This window comes from Emys orbicularis, chromosome 10 (assembly GCF_028017835.1).
Source record: "Emys orbicularis isolate rEmyOrb1 chromosome 10, rEmyOrb1.hap1, whole genome shotgun sequence".
In the NCBI taxonomy this organism is placed as follows: domain Eukaryota; kingdom Metazoa; phylum Chordata; order Testudines; family Emydidae; genus Emys; species Emys orbicularis.
Genome location: NC_088692.1, coordinates 19,653,985 through 19,673,767, shown reverse-complemented (window position 1 = coordinate 19,673,767; position 19,783 = coordinate 19,653,985). Strand labels below are relative to the sequence as shown.

The following is a 19,783-nucleotide window of genomic DNA, read 5'->3' as shown; positions in this document are numbered from 1 at the left end:
CTGTGGTCAAGTAGCTTCAAAATGTGAAGCCTCAATCTTTCCCCATTCTAGAGTAAACCAGGCAATTTTCCTCTAGGCTAAGTTGATGGTAGGCTTTCTGTGTCTTCTGTGAACATGCATTTCTAGGACTAGCTGGCTGGTATGCGGGAGGGAAGTTGGTTCTGCTTTTCAAGTTGCTTTAGTTTTGTTTACACTTGGAATAGGTAGTAGAATGAAAGAAGGATGGATAAAGAAAATGAGGAAACTGGAGAGATTTGAGCAATATGGAACAAGGAGAGAGGCTTGTGTCATTGCAGATGTAACGAGCATGTGGCCTCAATTCCAAAGAGACTGTTTCGTTTTCCCATTTCCACTTTCAGGTCTTCAATTGACAGCGAACCTGCCTTAGTTCTAGGACCCCTGAAGTCACTGCAAGAGTTGCGTAGAGAGCAACAGCTGGCAGAAATTGAGGCTCGCAGACAGGAGAGAGAAAAGAAGGGTCAGGAAGAGGAAGGAACAAAGCCACCAGTACAAGAAATGGTGGAGGAACTTCAAGGGCCATTCTCATATGAATTTTCATATTGGGCAAGGTACTATGGCACACAGATGTGCAGCACCATTTTCTTGGTGCTATTGTCTAATGTTATCCAACTTGCATCATCCCACACTGTGTGTGCACCACTGTCATCTGGGTGGAATTTGTCCAAGCTACTTAAGTGCCTGTGGTAATGTTCTGTGGCTGCAGCCTAAAGAGGAAATTGTACTACATAGTGTTGGTGTTTAATAGCTTACTGTTAGTTGATTTTTCTAAAGTCTCTTGATGGGCATTCTGATCACTAGGCAGTGTTACGAGAGCTGCTAATCTTGGTCTTGTTTGAGTTATCTAGGTCTGGAGAGAAAATCACAGTGACACCTTCATCAAAAGAGCTGCTGTTCTATCCACCCTCTGTGGAAACAATTGTCAGTGGAGGTAAATATGTGTAAGATAGTAAAACATATACAGTGTAAGCCAAGTCACATTCCCACAGATCAATTCATAAATTGTTCTTCTAGGGTTGTTCTGGCATTACGTAGCCCCTTTCAATTGCAGCACAGTTTCTGTATGGCCTAATTTCACTTATTAAACATTGAAAATGTAGTGTTTGAGCTGCAGGATAATAAAGAGAGATGTTTTCCCTCAGGGGTCCTTGTTCATACCCACTAGGCGCTATAACAATATCAATAATAATAAATTGAAAAAAATGTGTGCAAGACGTGTTGTAAGGTAGGGTTACTAAAGCTATAGCTGAATGGTCAGGTCTTTTCTTTCATTAAACAGATGAGGAGAGTACATCTATAGTGGAACAGACTTGAGCTTTTGATCGTGATTAGATCTATCAGTTAGTTATTGGATAGATTTTTATTTGTTTCTATTTTTGTATTTTTTCCTTCATCTTACAGTTCATCTGGCAAATCTAGTTTTCTGTTGCCAGAGATTTTTTTTGTAATGAATTAATAAAAAATAGTCCGCATGAAACAAATTAGTTTATAATATCATTGCCATCTACAGATAGTTTGCAATACAGTCACAAATTCTTTGCCTATGCCCAATATGCCATTGGTTCGTAGGTGAATGGCATCTGATATTTGATACCTCCAAGAAAGTATTGGACTGCCTGTGTGTCTCATACACATTTGAATGCTGTCCTAGGCTGCACTGTTTTTGATTCTTGCACACAAATGGGTTTAGGCTTTTTTTTCCGGATAATGTTGTTGTTAATGTGGCATGAGGTGTCTCCCTCCCTCACGCTGCCTCCTCCCTGCCCCCCCTCCCCCAAATAAATTCTTGCTAAGCTTTGAAATACTAAAGTCACTTGTGGGTGTATTATGGCTTTTTGATTCCTCTCCAAGCCTGTATAATACACAGTGCTTTATCTGAGAGTTAATCTAGTAAATCTAGAACTTCATTGTTGGGTACATGTGGGTTAAGTTTTGAAATTCAGTTGACTGATTTGAGCATGGGCAATGTTAATAGATTCTAAGGCCAGAAGGGACCTTTATGATCATCTGGTTTGACCTCCTGCATAACTCAGGCCAAAGAACCTCAGTCAGTGACTTCTGATGATGCTGAGATATTGCTGTAGAGCACAGGGTGAGTGTATTGTTACTGTCTGTTTTCTTTCCTTTCCAAGAAAGCTGCCCTGGGAAGCTGATAGAGATTCATGGAAAGGCAGGCTTATTTCTGGAAGGGCAGATTCATCCTGAGTTGGAGGGCGTTGAGATTATCATTGGTGAAAAGGGAGCGACTTCACCACTCATTACAGTTTTCACTGATGACAAAGGTGCCTATAGGTAAACAGCACAATTGTTTCTGTCTTTTGGGTTGCCCTAGTTTGAATGCTGTGAGGACTATAAACTTGAAACTGTGTGTGTGTGCTATTTGAATGCTTCTTGGTAGATTTTTTTTTTCTTTTTAACTGGTTCTTGTTTCCTTTTATTTGCAGTGTTGGCCCTCTCCACAGTGACTTGGACTATACCATTACTGCCCAGAAAGAAGGGTTTGTTTTAACTGAAGTAGAGGGAACAGTTGGGGACTTCAAAGCTTTTGCTCTTGCTGGAGTGACTTTTGAGGTAATGTTCTTCACGCTTCAAGTTCCTCACAAGAGAGTATGCAGTCAAAGCCTCAAGAGCAAAAAACCCAAATGCAGAGAAATAATTGTGGGATATGGGGAGAATTTGCCCTGGGATGATTTTGGTGTCACTAATCAGTGGAACAAATCTCCCTGGTGGACTGTGACTTGCTATGTAGAAATTATCTTGCATGTATTACAGTGAAGGTGTTAGAATCGCTTACAAAATACTGGCTTTGTGTGTGTTTTCCTAATTTAGATCATTGTTTTCATAACTACTTTGATACTGTCAGTAATTTCCTGATGATGGTTAATGCCTTATAAAGTAAATTGCAGAGTTCAGTAGAATTGCTGGTGTTTATTGATTATTGCTGCTTTTTAAAAACAGATTAAAGCTGAAGATGACCAGCCTCTTGCTGGAGTTCTCTTATCCCTTAGTGGAGGGGTGTTCCGGTCTAACCTCCTTACCCAGGACAACGGCATGCTGACCTTTTCCAACCTGGTAATGTTCACGCAGTTACGATTTTCTCTATTCTGGAAGTGTATTTGTATGTCTATGTTCAGTCGCACCTTGCCCTCCAAAATGGAGATGTTAGCAATACCCCTCAGTAGTGGGAGCCCATATTCTCTCTCCACTCGTCTTACCCATCCACGATAGACATGAGTTCTCCTACAAGTGGTGTGTTACAGTTTTATAAGCAACACCCCAAATTTCAGTGAGTGGAAATGGGAGAAAACTAACCAGGAAAGACTGTGCTTCTTGACTCCTACTCTGACCTTCTCCACATAGCTGGCAGACTAGGCTGGCCTGCAGTTCTAGATGCAGTTTGTAATACTCTTGGATTCTTTGAGGCTGGAATCCAATTAGAGTATTGTTCACACCAGTATTTACACACATGAGCCATGTTTCCTCCCATAAATCTCTTGTTTCCTGGTCACTCACCTGTTGTTGAGGTCTTGTAATGAAGGTGACACTGCAGTTCCCTCTCCCTTTGTATTTCACACTCTTTCCCAGCAGAGCTGTGTTGGTTTATGGTCCCATATGTTCCCTGTTTTTCTCAAGTGCTTCTCACGTTTTTGTTTTTCTTGTTCTGAAAGACAGCATGGCATGTTGCTGTTGGGGGGGAACCTTAGCCCATATTGCATGGAACTCTTTAGGAAATGCAGTTGGCAGGAGCCAAGTGAATTATTATGGGTATATTAATGGCAATTAAACTGAAATTGCTTGATGCTGTTTGCAGAGCCCAGGGCAGTATTACTTTAAACCCATGATGAAAGAGTTCCGCTTTGAACCATCATCTCAAATGATCGAAGTGCAGGAGGGACAGAACCTTAAAATCACAATAACCGGTCACAGAACAGCTTACAGGTGAGTAGAGCTGAGATACTTTATTGTCCCGCTTAGCTTGTGTACCCAAAACTGCCCCCTGCTCTGCATGGATGGACATTAAGCCAAACGTTCACATTTTTTCCTGATATACCTCTATACCAGTTGCTTATGGGGGCTTTTCAAGGTAGAACTTAACTTTCTCACACTGTGCAACATAAAAGCAGTTTTCATTTAAAAATGCATACTCCATGGATGTGGTTTTATGATTGAATGAGCATGGGTTGAAGCATTTCTAGGAAGGGCATTGCTTTGAAAGAGCTTTGGCAACTGCACTGAGTTGGGTTTGCACCACAGCCAGTGGGAGACGGAGATTTGTCTGTTAAACCATTTCCTTTTAAGATGTGATTCCCATCAAGAAGTTTGGGACCAGCTAAAGCAGGGGTCGGCAACCTTTCAGAAGTGGTGTGCCGAGTCTTCATTTAATCACTCTAATTTAAGGTTTCGCGTGCCAGTAATACATTTTAACGTTTTTAGAAGGTCTCTTTCTATAAGTCTATAATATATAACTAAACCAGGGATCGGCAACCCCATTGGCCTGGAGCGGCGAACCGCGGCCAGTGGGAGCCGCGATCGGCCGAACCTGTGGACGCAGCAGGTAAACAAACCGGCCCCGCCCGCCAGGGGGCTTACCCTGGCGGGCCGCGTGCCAAAGGTTGCCGATCCCTGAACTAAACTATTGTTGTATGTAAAGTAAATAAGGTTTCTGAAATGTTTAAGAAGCTTCATTTAAAATTAAATTAAAATGCAGAGCCCCCCGGACTGGTGGCCAGGACACAGGCAGTGTGAGTGCCACTGAAAGTCAGCTTGCGTGCCGCAGGTTGCCTACCCCTGAGCTAAAGTATCTGTTGTAATAGTGGAGTGTCTTAACGTGTGCGTCAGCAGCAGCAGCCACATACTTGTAGTAATGGATCCATCTTTTCCACCCCTAGCTGCTATGGTACAGTTTCTTCTTTAAATGGGGAACCTGAACAAGGAGTTTCAGTAGAAGCTGTGGGGCAGAAAGAGTGTAATATCTATGGAGAAGACACAGTAACAGACGAAGAGGGTAAATTCAGACTTCGTGGACTTCTGGTAAGGATTCTAATGCATCCAGCGTTGTTTGCTTGTATAGTGTTATGTGTGTTAACAGAACTATAAAATGCATTTTATAGTTAGTCACAGCTTAGTATTTTCCCATCACAGTTGCCTGATCAGACTCCCTTGGGTCTGTCTGTGGTAGGAGACATTGAGGTATAGTAATTGTTAACTCCAGTAAAAGAGAAACATTCATTAGTGTACATCCTACAGAACTTTGTCAGTATCCTGTGGGGGCCTTGGGAGAATCCTTTTGCACTTCCCTTGTTCAGCTAGAATAACACACAGTATGTGTGATATATCTAATGGGTATGAATATACACATGAATAGTACTAGTATCCTAGGCAAAGAGGAGTTTGGAGAGTGTTTACTTTCTTGTGTGAAATTATTACCTCAGTAACATATCTGTCTTATCAGGCAGTTGTGCATGCATATTTTAGATACAGTAAACAGTTCTGGATGAAGACCTGAAAGCAGAAGTTTTGGACTAGCATGTATGTCTAGGATCAACTATAGAATACTGGATCATAAACAGAACCCTTGCTTCCTGCATTTTGTCATGCTTTGCACAGCTATGGTTTCCTGCCTCAAGGTGTGCTGTCCTTACTTCATTGATGGCAGCTTAAATTAACCTGACATAATTATGCTTTTCAAAAGTCCAAATTGCAGAGTGTTTATTGAATATAGGAAGGGACTATTTGATCTGTTTTTAAACCTTGTTTAATGCATTTTCTGTGTAAGTAAAACGTTGCATAGCAGACCGTTTCTTCTGATAAACCAATGGAAGTACAGTCCTGGCCCTTTAAAACTTCCCTGCAGGAATGGAGCCTCTCTTTTTAGATAGTGTTATTCAGTGACATTTTTGTGGCAGGGCAGGAGACACTTTCAGTGAATAGGACTGCATCCATTTATGGTGGTGAATTATGAACCGAATTGTGCTCAGCTTTTTAAAGCCTTTTGAGTATCTCAGGTCTGTTAATGACAAAGGTTCTAACATAACTGAACAATGGGATTTGTCTGAATTTTGTTTTTTAGCCTGGTTGTGTGTATCACGTCCAGCTCAAAGCTGAAGGCAACGATCATATTGAAAGAGCCTTACCACAGCATCGTGCAGTTGAGGTAATTTCTTCTGGCATCTTTTTAAACCTGAACCTTTTATTAAAAGGCATCAGAGTTGCTGGTTGTCTCTGCTAAGTTTCATTTAATGTTGGATATTTCAATGGGAGCTAGATTCTTACCCTGCTTAGATGCATTTGAAAATACCAATAGGGCTTATCTGCATCTTTAGGTACCTCATTAACTTTGAAATTCTGGCCCTAGACTTACATTTTAAGATGGCACATTGACTCAAACCAAGGCAGTCAGCAAGGGATTATATTCAAGGGAACATGGTTTATAACCAGAAATAAAAACAAGGTAACATAAATACAAATAGTACCTGAAGACTCCTCCATCCCTGAAGTTAAATGCACCTCTATGACTTTGGATGTGGAGCCCAGCCTTCCCAAAGGACCTCTCTCCCCTCTGAATCCATTGTAACCAAACTATATTCCTTCCCTTCCCCTGAGCATCTGCATAAGGAAATAAACAAAAGGTTTATCTTGGCTCATTAGGGATGAGGTAGTACCTTGGTCACTATAATAGGTCATATTAGAATAACAACAGTGCCAGGAGAATTCTTTGATAGCTCTGCACACTGATCTGGAATCCTGGGTCTGTCCTTGATTGCACTTTAAGAAAGGTCAGATCTCTATATGAGCTGTACACATCTTGAGTCTGTTTTGGTATTTGGCATGTCCTCCATCATCAGTGGAGGAGTAGCTGAGTGGATTCTGTTTTGAACCAGAGGGTTCAAACAAGGTATCCTCATCAAATCCATGTCTTCATGCTGGATATCAGCACTGAAGCTTAAACTAAATGAAGCCCCAATAGAAGCCAAGTTTGAAATAAGTGATCTTCAGTCACCAAGTATCTGAGTCTAGGGAATTAACACAGGTCACTATTTCTGGATTTCCTTTGCCACAGACAATGAAACATTAGCTAGCAACTCTGAAGGATTTTGTTTCTTAGCATGTGCAAGTCTTTCAATTATTTTATATTTGCTTATATTTTACACTTAATTACACATGGTAGATATCTTTTCTGTTGTTTTTGTTTGTTTATATGGTCCAAATCATGAAGTCCTTGTGCAGGCAAAATTACTAGTTCAGCTGCTCTGTAGCTCTCCATAAAATTTAATAAAAACCTCCTGAACTGAAAACTTATCAGATTTCATGAATATTCCTCAATTGTTAGAGATTCTGATTAGTTGCCTCTCATTTATCTCTTGACATCCGGCAAAGATTAATTAGCCTGCCATTAGTTGTTTAAAATCTTTCTGTGGAGATGGTCATTACTCAAGCTAAAACGGATGGCTGACCAGGCTTTCCTTCACTGCAGCAAAAGAAAGGAGCAGAATTTCTTCAAGCATTTGCACTCTTCATGCTAATTGTGCCTGCTCCTTAGGTGGGAGGGAAGAGGCCACCCAAGTTACAGAAAACAAATCAGTGCCAGTGCGCTGTGAATGATAGCCTATGTACACCAATTTGTCCTACTCTCCTCTTAGCTAGCACGCTATTTCCTTCCAGCTGGAGAAGGGCTCTGGGTTCTTTGTCTTTCAAACGTATAAGACCCTCCAGATTGAGCCTACTCATGATATCGCTAGTTTTGAGGTCTACCCCCCCCTTGACCAGTGTCCCTTTTTGATATGGAAAACTAAGAAGCACCCGTTCCAACCACAACCACTTTTTTTAATGAGGTTATTTAGAAAGATACTCTGGTCTGACATCAATCAGAATCTGGTGTTAAAAGCACATAGTATTTAAATTGTAATTCTGCCGGAAAGGCCTGGTGGAGAGGTCATGTCAGGTCTTGCTTCGCTGCTCCTCTCCCCTTTCTCCCCCCTCCCCCCAGAGGTTAGACTGTTTCAAGGATGATGGTCTTACAATTTAGCCTACATGTTCTATACTTCTCAAATGTCTGTGCTGGTCCTAGCGTAGTAATACAGTGCTTGTCACCAAGGCACCAGGCAGCCTTATGCTGGTAATGCACGCTCCAGCAATGGAGAAAACCCAATTGTGATTGGAAACAGATTCCAAGTTTCCATGGGACTATGATAGTAGGAAACCCAATGTTTGTTTAAAATTCTGAGCAGTATCTGTGTTCTGTTAATTTTCCCTCCTAGCAATGTAAATGTTCCAGGGTTTGTCTATTGTAGGTTGGGAACAGTGACCTCGATGATGTGAATATTATAGCATTCCGACAAATTAACCAATTTGATTTAAGTGGAAATGTGATCACATCTTCAGAGTATCTCTCTACATTATGGGTAAGTGTAAAGCCAGCCCTTTGATCCTACTCCCGAGTATTTTCCTTCAACTCCAAGATAACTATGTCTTAGGTCGCTGGCAGTTGATCAGTAGCCAGACTATAAATTATATTCAGATTAGTAGTGACTCTAACTACTTACTAAAGCTGAATTTGCATTCTAGTTAGAGTTGAGATTTCAGTGACTGGAGACACTGAAAGTAAAGTGTTCTCAATGGAACTGTCCAGAGCTAAGGAGTAGTGATCTCTTTTGGACTGGCTCTCTAATCTAATGGAGTGCTCTCCCACTGGGAGAGCCTCTCTGTAAGGAGAGTAAAACATTAGAATTGAGATCTGCTATCTGATTCAGAGAACTGGATTTGACCCTAAAACAGCTATGCTGCTAGAAGTCTTGACACATGGTTTTGTTAGGGAAAAGAGATCACATGAATGAAAACTTATCGTAAGAATATGCACAGATAAGAATACAGTTGCAGTATAGGAAGATGGGAGTATAGGAAATGAGTAGCATGGCTGAAATTTTTAAACTCGAGTGACAGAAGTTAGGTGTTCTAATTATTTGGTCTCATTTTTAGAGGAGGAGCTGAGCCACTCACATTCACATTGGCTTCAGTGGGAGATGGGGGTGCTGAAGACATCTGAAAGTCAGGCCAAACTGTTTCAGGGCCTGAGTATAGGATTTAATGCTGTGTTCCCCAGCTTCAAACAGTTGCTTTATTTGGATTGTTAATGTGTTAATGGCAATAAGGAAAATATTAAAGTCAAGGTATAGGGTTACAAATAGATTGTCTCCTCCTCCCCTCAGTTACCAAGATCTTAGTTCCAGGTCATTGGCTTTTACAGGAAACCTCAGAAGCACCAAACACACAGAACAGGAGTGAAGGAAAAATGCCTTGATCTAGGGCTGTGTGTGTGAATGATTCTCTGCTCTTTTAGGGGAATTCATAACCTACAAGTTAGCCTGGGTGACTAAGGCAGCTTATTCTAGAATGAAATATATTTTCAAGTTTTTAAGCCTGCACGTATGTTCTGTTATTAGTTTTGATCTTACACACCCTTTGATTCTTGCATGCATCCTGCGGGTGTGGGTGACAATAGCTCTTGTTTTTTAATGCAGAGATTTTTATCCTGGAAAGAGATGCATTCAGGATTGGCATAAACACAAGTGAGAGGTTTTGTGACCTCAGTTTAGCCTGTTGTGGATGCATAAGCTGACAGAACAGCTGGCAATCGCTGCTCTGGTTGGAGCCGAAATCTCAGAGATACAGGGCGGAATTGATGAGAATAAGCTGTCCTGCATCTGAAAGGACTACGTGGCCCTACCAACTGCCTGGTCAATGGAAAAGGAAGAGGTTATGTTTGAGCATGCAAAATTCATTAAATTGTAAAGGGAAATATAGAAAACAAATTACTGTGAAGCTGCTGAAGTAGTTTTATAAAATATATAAAAATCCAAAGCCCTAGTAGGTACTTAGGAGCAGATGAGTTTTTTACAAGCCCAGAGATCTCAGGTTACAGGATACCAAGCCAGTTTGTGGGATTTTAAACTTCTGTAGTTTGACAGTGCCAGGTGTTCTAAATTGCCAGGTTGACATCAGCATTTTCTTTTAACATTTGTCCACTGTACTTTGAAGTGCTGTTCTCCCTTTTATAGGTGACGTCTACAGTATTTATCACAGTACACCCTCGTAACTGTCTTTCTCTTGTGCTTTACCCCCTCTCCCAGGTGAAGCTTTACAAAAGTGAAAATCTTGACAACCCAATTCAAACAGTCTCCTTAGGCCAGTCCCTATTTTTCCATTTCCCACCTCTGCTCCGGGATGGAGAGGTAATAATGATTAATTATTGGTTTCATTCATTTCAATTTTTTTAAAAGATGTTAGCGTTATTTCCCGAGTGCTTGTGGCACAAATGTGATCTGTACTTGTGCTGGAGCAACAGGTGTCTCGGAAGGCTTGGTGCTTGTTAAAACGACTATTACATTTGAATCTTCTCCTGTCTATGAACCTCATATTTTCTACTGGAGCTGGCAATTGATTTTATTTTTTACACCCAGAATTATGTGGTGCTTTTGGATTCCACATTGTCCAAATCCCAGTATGATTACACCCTACCGCAAGTTTCGTTCACTGCCACTGAATACCACAAGCACATCACTTTGGTCTTCAGTCCCACTGTAAGTATCTAGTGTTCTAACTTGTTCATTTTCAAAGTTGAACTTGAGGTATTGTGCCTGGGTATTGTAGCTTGTATGCTTCTCTAGACTTCCATTGAAGCCTATGGCAAGACTTCCATTAACTTCGTTGTCTCCCGTGGAAGTCTTGCCATTGATTTCAGTGCAAGTTGGATCTGGTGCACAGAGGAACATGCATACATAGGAGGCCTCAAACAACAAGTGACCTAATACTTGTCATATAAGCTGCCATACCTAGCTCCTGTGGAGTAAGTGATGGCAGTGGCATGAAAGAGTTGCAGCCATGACACTGTAATTCAGATTTGCTAATGGCTGAAATGTGTTGGGGTTTAAAAGGGAAAGAGGTTGCCATAGTAATTCCACAATGACTCTTAGGTAAGGAGTGTCACTTAGGAAAGTCCTTGGTTACTACTGGTAAAGAATGAGACTTGGAACCAAGACTGTCAGTTAAAGCGGGGGGATTCTCCAAACTAACACGGAGTAAAACTTCCACCCCTCCCGTGAGAGAGATCTTAAAATGTATGGTCAGGCTCTGCCTCTGCCAGTGTAGCCATGTTTTCTGTGTGTGGCACTTAAATGGATGGTTTCTTTTCTGCTTCAGTGCACATCTAGACCCCAATGGAATAGGAGGGAAACATGAAATGGCAGTTTTGGGTGAAGGATGCAGGTGTGCCTGGATGCTCCGCTAGTAGTGTAGTTGTTGTAGAATAATCCATGCGACTGGTGATATTTAGGTATCATGCCAGGTAAATCACAATGTACCTTGTTAAAAGCAGTGTAGTGACTTGCCTTAATGCATGAACTTTAAAAACAAGCTCCCCAGCTAACAGGTGAGCTGAGCTGAATGAAGATTGCTTCTACAATGGAGGACGTAGTCCTCCTACAATGTCACTTGAACAGGAATTGGTCACATAGTAAGTGGTGAACATGCCACACAATTCTATTGTCAATCAGTTTTTAGTCATTTAAAGTTGAGAGATTTAATAGGTAAAACAACAAGAAACGTTCTGAAAACCAGTGGCCATTGTTGTTTGCAGAGAAAGTTGCCTGAACAAGATATTCCCCAAGGATCCTACATCGCATTGCCTCTGACACTGCTCCTGCTGTTAGCTGGTTACAATCACGATAAGGTAGTAAAAGTTCTGTTTTACTATTCTAATACTCCCCATAACATTTTGTACTGTGTTGCATAAAATGAGGGTACCACCGATGTGGATGTCTAAATAGAAGTAAGAAAACAGGGTTAAATGTCAGGAAACAAAATGCTTTAGAGTTTCTTAAATACCTGCATATTTAGTTTTAGTGTTAGTGTTTTGGTCCCTATGCTGCTTCTGTGTTTTGGTCAGCTGGTCTGATGATGGTCCTGGAAAGAACAATGCCAGATAACCAATCACAGCTGTCATTGATGTAAGTGTATTTTACTTCCTTCATAGTGACCCAAATCTCTCTTCTCTTTTTGGGATCATAACACCAACCCCGTTACATGTTTTGCTTGCTGGAATTCAAAGTAGGCATTAATTATTTAATTTCAACCAGACAGAAACAATATTTGAGCTTTAAGATTTCCAGGAGGTTTGGATTAGACCCTTTCCCATTCAGAATTTACCATGGTCCAGTCTTTGAACCTATTGGACGAAGGGCATGTCTACGATCTGTTTGTAAAAATGCTTAGCTGAGAAGTACTATAGAGTGTTATAATTCTAAATGCATATATCATCATAATAATATCCTGCTTTCCCTTTCTTTCCCAGCTTATTCCCTTGCTGTTACAGCTGACAAGTCGACTGCAAGGAGTGCGGGCACTTGGACAGACAGGTTCAGACATGGGTGGCCCAGAGGATGCAAAGAGACAAGCGAAAAAACAGAAAACAAGACGGACGTGAGGTGAAAGGAATGATTGCATGAAGTGACACTTCTGTCAGGTTGGAGCCCAAGGAGTTTTAGAAGCCTGGCCACTAAACCATATTTTTGATGAATCTGTGGACTTTATTGACTTGAAATTTTCATTATACTATGTGAGTCCTTTCTCAGAGTCACTACATTTTGGTTGTAAATTTTCTATGGCATCTACAGATTGTCTTGTTTTAAAATAAAGAATTGAATGGCTCTGTTGTCACTCTGAACAGCTCTTCCATACCGAAGACAATATTTGTCTCCTTATTGGAAGCCTCCTATTGGTCTAAAAATGTAACACACTCATCTTCACAGATAACTTTGCAGGGACAGTTCTAATAAAAATGGTTTTGATTTACCTCTCAGCCTTTATTATTTGGGGAGGGGGAGGTGTCCGCTTCCTTATCTTTCCAACCATCCACTTAATTCTATTAGGTCAGCCATCAGGGAGTTCTGTTAAATCAATAGGTCCATGAAATATGAAGTTTATATGGATCTGTATGAACTGGAGAACTATATCTTGTGTGTGTAAATAGTTCAAAAACTCAATTTAAGGTTAGCTATTGTTTGCACAGCAATGTAATCAATGCTTTCCCAGTGAGTAAATTATCTTTAGTTAAATGCCAAATGTTTGCTTGACAAAGATGAAGACAGTCCTTGGCTTGATGACTAGTGTTAATGTCTGATATATATGCTTGTGTTCCCACTGCAAAAGTTGTGCAAATCTCAAGTTTATGTACGTAATGTGAACTCTGTAAACCTCCAATTTTCACGAAGTGGATGCAGCAAGTTCTACCTTCCTTCCTGAAGTTAAAATGCATCATAACTGCAATATGCATGGCCTATGGTCCTGCCTTTTCTGAAACTCTCACGCCACGTGTGACCACGTTGCCTGCTGGAGGGCTGCCTTTAAGTTGTTGTAATTTGTTTCATTTATTTATTTGTTTTAATGAGCAGAAATTTGAACTGTTGGAATTCTCAGACAAATGCAGTCCTAGTAAAACAGAGCACAATAATTAACCCTACTTCTTGATGACTGTCTCTTCTGATTCTTGTTTGAAGTGGGCAGTTAGGCATATAGAGTTTAAATGTTAATGGGGCTTTTTATTGACAGGTACCATAAAGGTTTAGAGCGTTGGAAAAATGCACATAAACATTTCTGAATTGTGCACTGACATTGATGTTGCCAGTGAGTGGCAATGTTCCTCTTTACAGGACCTGAAAGAAAGTTAGGTTACATTAAACATTTAAACCCAAAAGACATTACCATTGTCAGAAGAGATCTGGATGCTAAAGGTTTCATGATAGTTTTGTTAATACTTCTTACATTAGTGTGGGCCTAAATAATTAAAGTTCAGTACATTCAGTGAACATTCTCCGTCAGCAATTGTCATTGCAGCACACACAAAACCTCTCCTTTGGAGAGAACCTTTGTTAAGAATATAAAAATGAAGAATGTTGGGAATGTAATGGGAAAGTGTTTACAGCATTTGAATTTTTGGGATGCATTTGCAATAAATTATGCTCTATTTATTGACCTCTTAATTTATATTGCCAAGATGAAATACAGATATCCTTTGTTTTCCTATATAATTTATTCTAAAAACAAGCTTGAATTGTTAACATTTTGATTTTGTTTTTAGTGCAGTAAACTATGAAAGGCTGGTCTGGGGAGGATGCAGATGCAGATTTTAAAAATACCCGAGGGAAGTTTAAATGTTCTAATTTTGGTCTTGTGGAATTTGCTGATGGATTGACATTTTAAGTAGTATCCACTTGCCTCAGCCAAATAGCTCCTATCTTAGGGTAAATCTACACATGTGATTGTAGCACAGATAGGCACCCCCTGTCCTAGCTTTAACCTAGTTAGCATGGGTAGCAACAGTAGTGTAGGTGGGGTGAGTGGCACAGGCTTCAGCGTGGGTTAGCAAGCCAAGTATGTACCCAGATTCCATGCGTACTTGTATATGTGCAGCTAGCCCATGCACCACGTCTTCACTACTGTTGAGACCCATGTGAGGCAGATTGAAGCTGGCACAAGTGTAACGACCCATGCTATAATCACATCTTGTAGACTAGACGTAGCCTTAGGCTCAACTCTGGCAAAGGACTTACATTCAAGGCTCTAGGATGCCATGAGGAAGGCCATGTGAGTGCAGTGTATGGGTCTGTGTCTACACTCCTCTTCCCAGAATTGAGCCCACACTAAGTTTATACATAGATCAATGTTTATCTTTCATTGTTGGGAACTGTAAGAAAAATCTGAATGCTACTAGCATTCTCCTATTATATGAACACAATTTAGAAGGGCAAACCTGAGGTTGAGAATACAAGACTGATGAAAATTACAGCTTCAAATCCAAGGAGGCTTCATTCCTTTAAATGTATTCTGTTGGGGGGGTCTTTCAAGTGACTCCTCAGAGAGGGGCTGTCTGTTCTGTATAGATACTGTACATCATCAGGCTCTCTGGCAAGGGATATGCCTCAATGTCCGTGACCAAAATTCCCTCTCCTCTTCCCTTCTTACAGCACATCAGCAGCCTATTCAGTTTAAAGTGCTTTGGAATGGAGGGTGCAGCACAAGTGTGAAAAATTAATTCTAATGAATATCTAGCTCACTCTTTTCAGATTGGCAGAAAAGTCAGAATACATTTGCAGAATGGGGAAAAATAAAGCGTGTGCTAAGAGCTAAGACTATTTTCAGAAGCTCACCTGACACACTAAAACCGAGGTACTGGTACCCTAGGTTAGTGCCCCCAATTCCACTCGTAAAACCTGCAATCAGATTTATAACCAACCCAAGAAGAAGACTGTTTTCAGTTGAGTGTTGATCAGGGCCCTTTGCTTATTGACTCTCTGCATCTCTCTCACTTACACTGTATGCACATATAAGGCTTTTCAGAAATTCACAATTCAAATGCAGAAACCAGTGCTTCAGTTTAGGAGTATACTTTGCATCTGAGTGCTTAAATAGATTTCCATGGTACCAGGTCTGCCTCTTTCTGTAGACTTAAATATGGGTTGGATTGGACCTTTGCCCTTACCATCTATTGAAAATGCCAGTGTTGCACATGGGTGCAAGCTCCCAAATGGGTGCCTGTTTGTCAGTTTGCATGTAGCACAAGGGCATCAGTTTGCTGGCAACTACACCTCTACCCCTATATAACGTGACCCGATATAACACGAATTCGGATATAACGCGGTAAAGCAGCGCTCGGGGGGGGGGGGGGGGGGCGGCGCGGGACTGCGTACTCTGGCAGATCAAAGCAAGTTCGATATAACGCGGTTTTACCTATAACGCGGTAAGATTTTTTGGCTCCCGAGGACTGCGTTATATCGGGGTAGAGGTGTATGTCAGATGGACGGGTGGGTCATGTACTTAATCGGCATTAGGATGTGTGAGCATATTGCACTTAGGAGGTATATCTTACTAGGAAAAAAGTCATCTGTTTTTCTCAGATATCCAATAATCTAAGACCTAGCTAATTTATTCACTCTGGTTACTTGAAATATGGCAAATGTCTGAGTCCTAGTGGCAATGGGACTTAGAATTAGAGGTGGTCGTCAATTTTGTTTTTTTCCATAACATTTTTTTCAAATGCAACATTGGTTCCTGTATATTATTTGTGTGATTCTTCAACAGTGTAGCACATGTGCTTAAGATTCTGTTTAAAAATGAAATGGATCATTGAGATTGAATGTTTACAGTGTATTATCTCAATGATTCAGTTTAAATCACAATGCAGCCTTTTTATTACAGATGACAAATCAAGGCATATTCCAAAACCAAAAAATACTTTGTTTCAAAAGTAGCTAATGTTGATTAGTAACACCTGTGTAGTTGTGACCGATAGAGAGATTTCCTGTAATATCCTTGAAAGACTTTATTTCATATAATTTATGTATTATGTGGGCCAGGATTGTATGTAACTATTCTAGGGAGGACATGTGAGGCCTGGGAGTTGAAAAGACTATATTGAAAATGTGCCAGACAAGTATGGGGATAATAAGTGTTAAGTGGATTTCCTTATGGTGGTTAAAATTCCCCAACTTGGATTATGCAAAAATCCAGCCCTTTGAAGGCTGAGGACAGAGTAGTTGGCTGCTGATTACCTGTTACAGAAGACCAAGGTCAAAGACCTGAGCTTTATACAGAAATGGCTGATCTGCCCAACCTTTGTTCTGGTTCTGGATCTAAGAGGGATGAACTTATAACCACAGGGAAAACTCAGTTGTGGGGTTTGAAGGACTAAAACCTACCAGAGCCATAGGTTAGAGTTAAGGGTGACTGTTGGTAAGTGTTTTTTTAGCATGCATGTAGGTTCTTTTATTGTCCTTAATATTGTCTCTGTAATGCTTTTTACCTTTAGAATAAATATGCTTAGAAGGAGCTATGTGGTAAAATCACTGTGGGCAACACACACTGGTCAGAGCCCTCAGAGAGAAAGCGAAGCACAGGCGCTGGCTTTTTCGGCAGTCTGGTTTGCTGGGGGATATCACAGTGTCAGGCAGGGAGCTGGGCAGCTTTAAAATCCCCAGTCAGACAGTAGTGAGACACAGGTCTCCGCCCAAGAGAGGTGGCTGGGAACCAGTGAGTGCCCACAAGGCAGCACCGAGAGGGAATACAGGTGCAGTTACCCTGAAACTGTGATCGATAACTACTGTCGTTATTTATAAAACAAAAGCATTTTAAAAGTGAGGCAATGAATAGTTAAAGATGTTAAGTCTTGTAATGGCCACGAAATAAGCATACATTTAAATCACATATAAAGAAATGTGTGTTTCTTAATAGTCCAGTAACCTTAACTCCAACCTAAGGACTTTAATGTACTTTCTTGATCTGGATTTCAATATCAGAATGTTTTCTAAATGAGTTCTCATTGACTAGGAGAGAAATACATTTTTCAAATGACTACATTTTTTGGATAGCAATTTCTTGAATTTTATATATGTAGGTCAGGAGGAAAAGTAAGATTATTGATTTATGCTCGAATTCGGTAACTAATTCTGAAATACAGGGTAAAGAGCTAGCTCTAGTGATTGATACACGATGGGACATCCCAGCTTTACCCAGACTAGGAGATCCCACAGCAGGAAATGAGGGATCCATGCAAAGCTGCCAAAACAAGAGAGAAAAATAAGGTAAGAAATGTGAGGCCAGCCCAGGCTGACCACAAATGCCATATGTGACACGGATAGCCAGTGTTGTCCTTAGGTGTTTTGATTTCTGCTGGTATTATGTGAACACAAAGGCTTGCTGTGTTAGTGCAACACCCTCCTCCATTTATCTAAGACTCTCATTTGAATCCTGCTGTACTTCTCTTCTTTCATTGCATAAATCATATGCTCTGCATAGTCTAAGTGTAGCTAGAAAAACTGCATACATTAATTTGAGAAATTCAAAAGCCCCCTCCCCAGCTCCAACCTGCTGAATTCAGGACTAGATCCCATACTACTGGTGTTATCGATTCTGTAGAATTTCTACAAAATCAGTGAGAGTTAAGTACCTAGACAGTTTTGAAAATCCCCCTAGGGACCTATTGACATTTTTAGGTGCCTAAATACCTTTAAAAATCTGGGTTTAAGAGATTTACTCAAGATCAATGAGAGTCTGGGGCAGAACAGGGAGTGAAACCCAGACTAGGCCCTTAACTACTGAACCATCCTCCCTCAACCAGTGTGGGAGTGTTCCCTCCAGTGTGTTTTGCCTGTACATTTTCAACCTTTAAGTAATATTATGAGCTGGGTGAAATTTTGTCATTTCAGGAGGTCGGTTTAGATGATCTGGTGGTCCCTTCTGGCCTTAACCTCTATGATTTGTTGAGATTGATAGGTGTGAGCTCATCTTTCTGTTAACCTAACTGTAGGATAAGCCCACACATAGGACAAAAGAAGTGTGTGAACCTGCCCAGGAGTTTTTGCTGCGTATTGGGGCGTGTGTGTGTAATTCCTGTATATGCATTGTGTTTATCGCCTAGCTCCTTTGGCTTCCATTATCATTTTAAACTTCGTTTTTAATGGAATCAATATGACTATATTATTGCCCTCTGTTCTTTATATAATCTTCCATTTTCTTCCCCCTCAGTAGTGTCTGGCTTTTGAGGTCATTTGAGCCTAAGAATTTCATATCGCTTGACAATTGTCTCAAGCCTTTTTTCCCCCCCGGTTCATATTTTATGTTCCCTTTATAGCCTAAAACTACGTTTACTTGAAACCCAGTGATATATTATGAGAAAACATCAAACACTCACCAGAGGTTATAGAATTTATCATATCCAGACGCTCACTAAACAGTGAAAGATAAACCTGTTTTTTATTGCCTTCAGGAGCAGGCCCCGTGTCTCTTTCTTTACTACTTACTCTTGTCGACACTAGAGTAATTAAATCCCCACCAACAAGACTCTAGCTCCTTTGCTTACCACTGTGAGTTTAGTCACTTAGAATTTATAAAAAATGTTTTTTGTAAACCATAAACCATTAAACTCCCTCCAAAAGCTGCCCTAACATCTGGCAGGGGGGAAAAATCACAGGCATTTTTATTTAAAAAGGCAATTATTTTGGTTTTATGGTCTCTAGTTTTTTCTACATTATAGAATATCCTGCAAATCCTAAGATTTCAAGTAAAGAAAGTTAAGATTCCCCCCAGTTCTACAGTGGGAGGCATGGGGGTGAACCCTCTTAGAGGGTCTCAACAGGGCTTCGCCTAGGCACAAGGGTCGGCCTCTGCACATCTCCTTGCAGGATCGGGGCCTGGATTTCTTTCTGCTGTGAAGATATGCCTGCCAAATGTAACCCAACAGCCAACTGGCTCCAGCCATACTAGTGAGCAGCACTGTCATTAGGTGAAGTGGGACTATTTACATGCAGACTTTATTAAGCAAAGGCAAGTTCTCCTTTTAAGAAACAAGGAAATCAAATACCAAAAAAAAAAAAATGTCAGAAAAAGTGTTTGCATTCTGCCCACAGCTGCACCCCATTAACCTTCAACGGGGACTTGGATTGGATTGTAGGATAGTAAATAAGGGCAGAATATAGCCTGCAGAATCTTTGTTACTGGTGATGATGAATGGGAAGGAAAAAAAGCCAGCTTGACTATTAGGCCTTAGTCCTGCAATGAGCTGCATGTGACACCTACTGATATTAAATAGGCTCTGTGTAGACACAAGTCCACCCACATATTGCTCATGGCAGAATAAGGGTCTTAGAATCTAGGAGGAATTTGCGGTCACTTTCCAAGTGAAAAGGATGGCTTCTCAAACTGAGACAAGCCATGTGTC

General features: G+C 40.7%; 1 protein-coding gene across 1 annotated transcript in view; it reads left to right on the top strand.

The window, feature by feature from the left end:
- LOC135884297 (BOS complex subunit NOMO1) overlaps nucleotides 1–12,864 on the top strand; it is a 34,105-nt gene extending 21,241 nt beyond the window's left edge. Inside the window, exons 19-31 of the mRNA XM_065411583.1 lie at nucleotides 360–569; nucleotides 867–949; nucleotides 2,151–2,310; nucleotides 2,463–2,589; nucleotides 2,977–3,090; nucleotides 3,830–3,957; nucleotides 4,908–5,049; nucleotides 6,089–6,172; nucleotides 8,310–8,420; nucleotides 10,146–10,247; nucleotides 10,476–10,595; nucleotides 11,651–11,743; nucleotides 12,365–12,864. Coding sequence (XP_065267655.1) covers nucleotides 360–569; nucleotides 867–949; nucleotides 2,151–2,310; nucleotides 2,463–2,589; nucleotides 2,977–3,090; nucleotides 3,830–3,957; nucleotides 4,908–5,049; nucleotides 6,089–6,172; nucleotides 8,310–8,420; nucleotides 10,146–10,247; nucleotides 10,476–10,595; nucleotides 11,651–11,743; nucleotides 12,365–12,496 — 1,606 coding nt within the window. The 3' untranslated portion in view covers nucleotides 12,497–12,864. The remainder of the gene's footprint in view (nucleotides 1–359; nucleotides 570–866; nucleotides 950–2,150; nucleotides 2,311–2,462; nucleotides 2,590–2,976; nucleotides 3,091–3,829; nucleotides 3,958–4,907; nucleotides 5,050–6,088; nucleotides 6,173–8,309; nucleotides 8,421–10,145; nucleotides 10,248–10,475; nucleotides 10,596–11,650; nucleotides 11,744–12,364) is intronic.
- The last annotated feature ends 6,919 nt before the right edge of the window (nucleotides 12,865–19,783 follow it).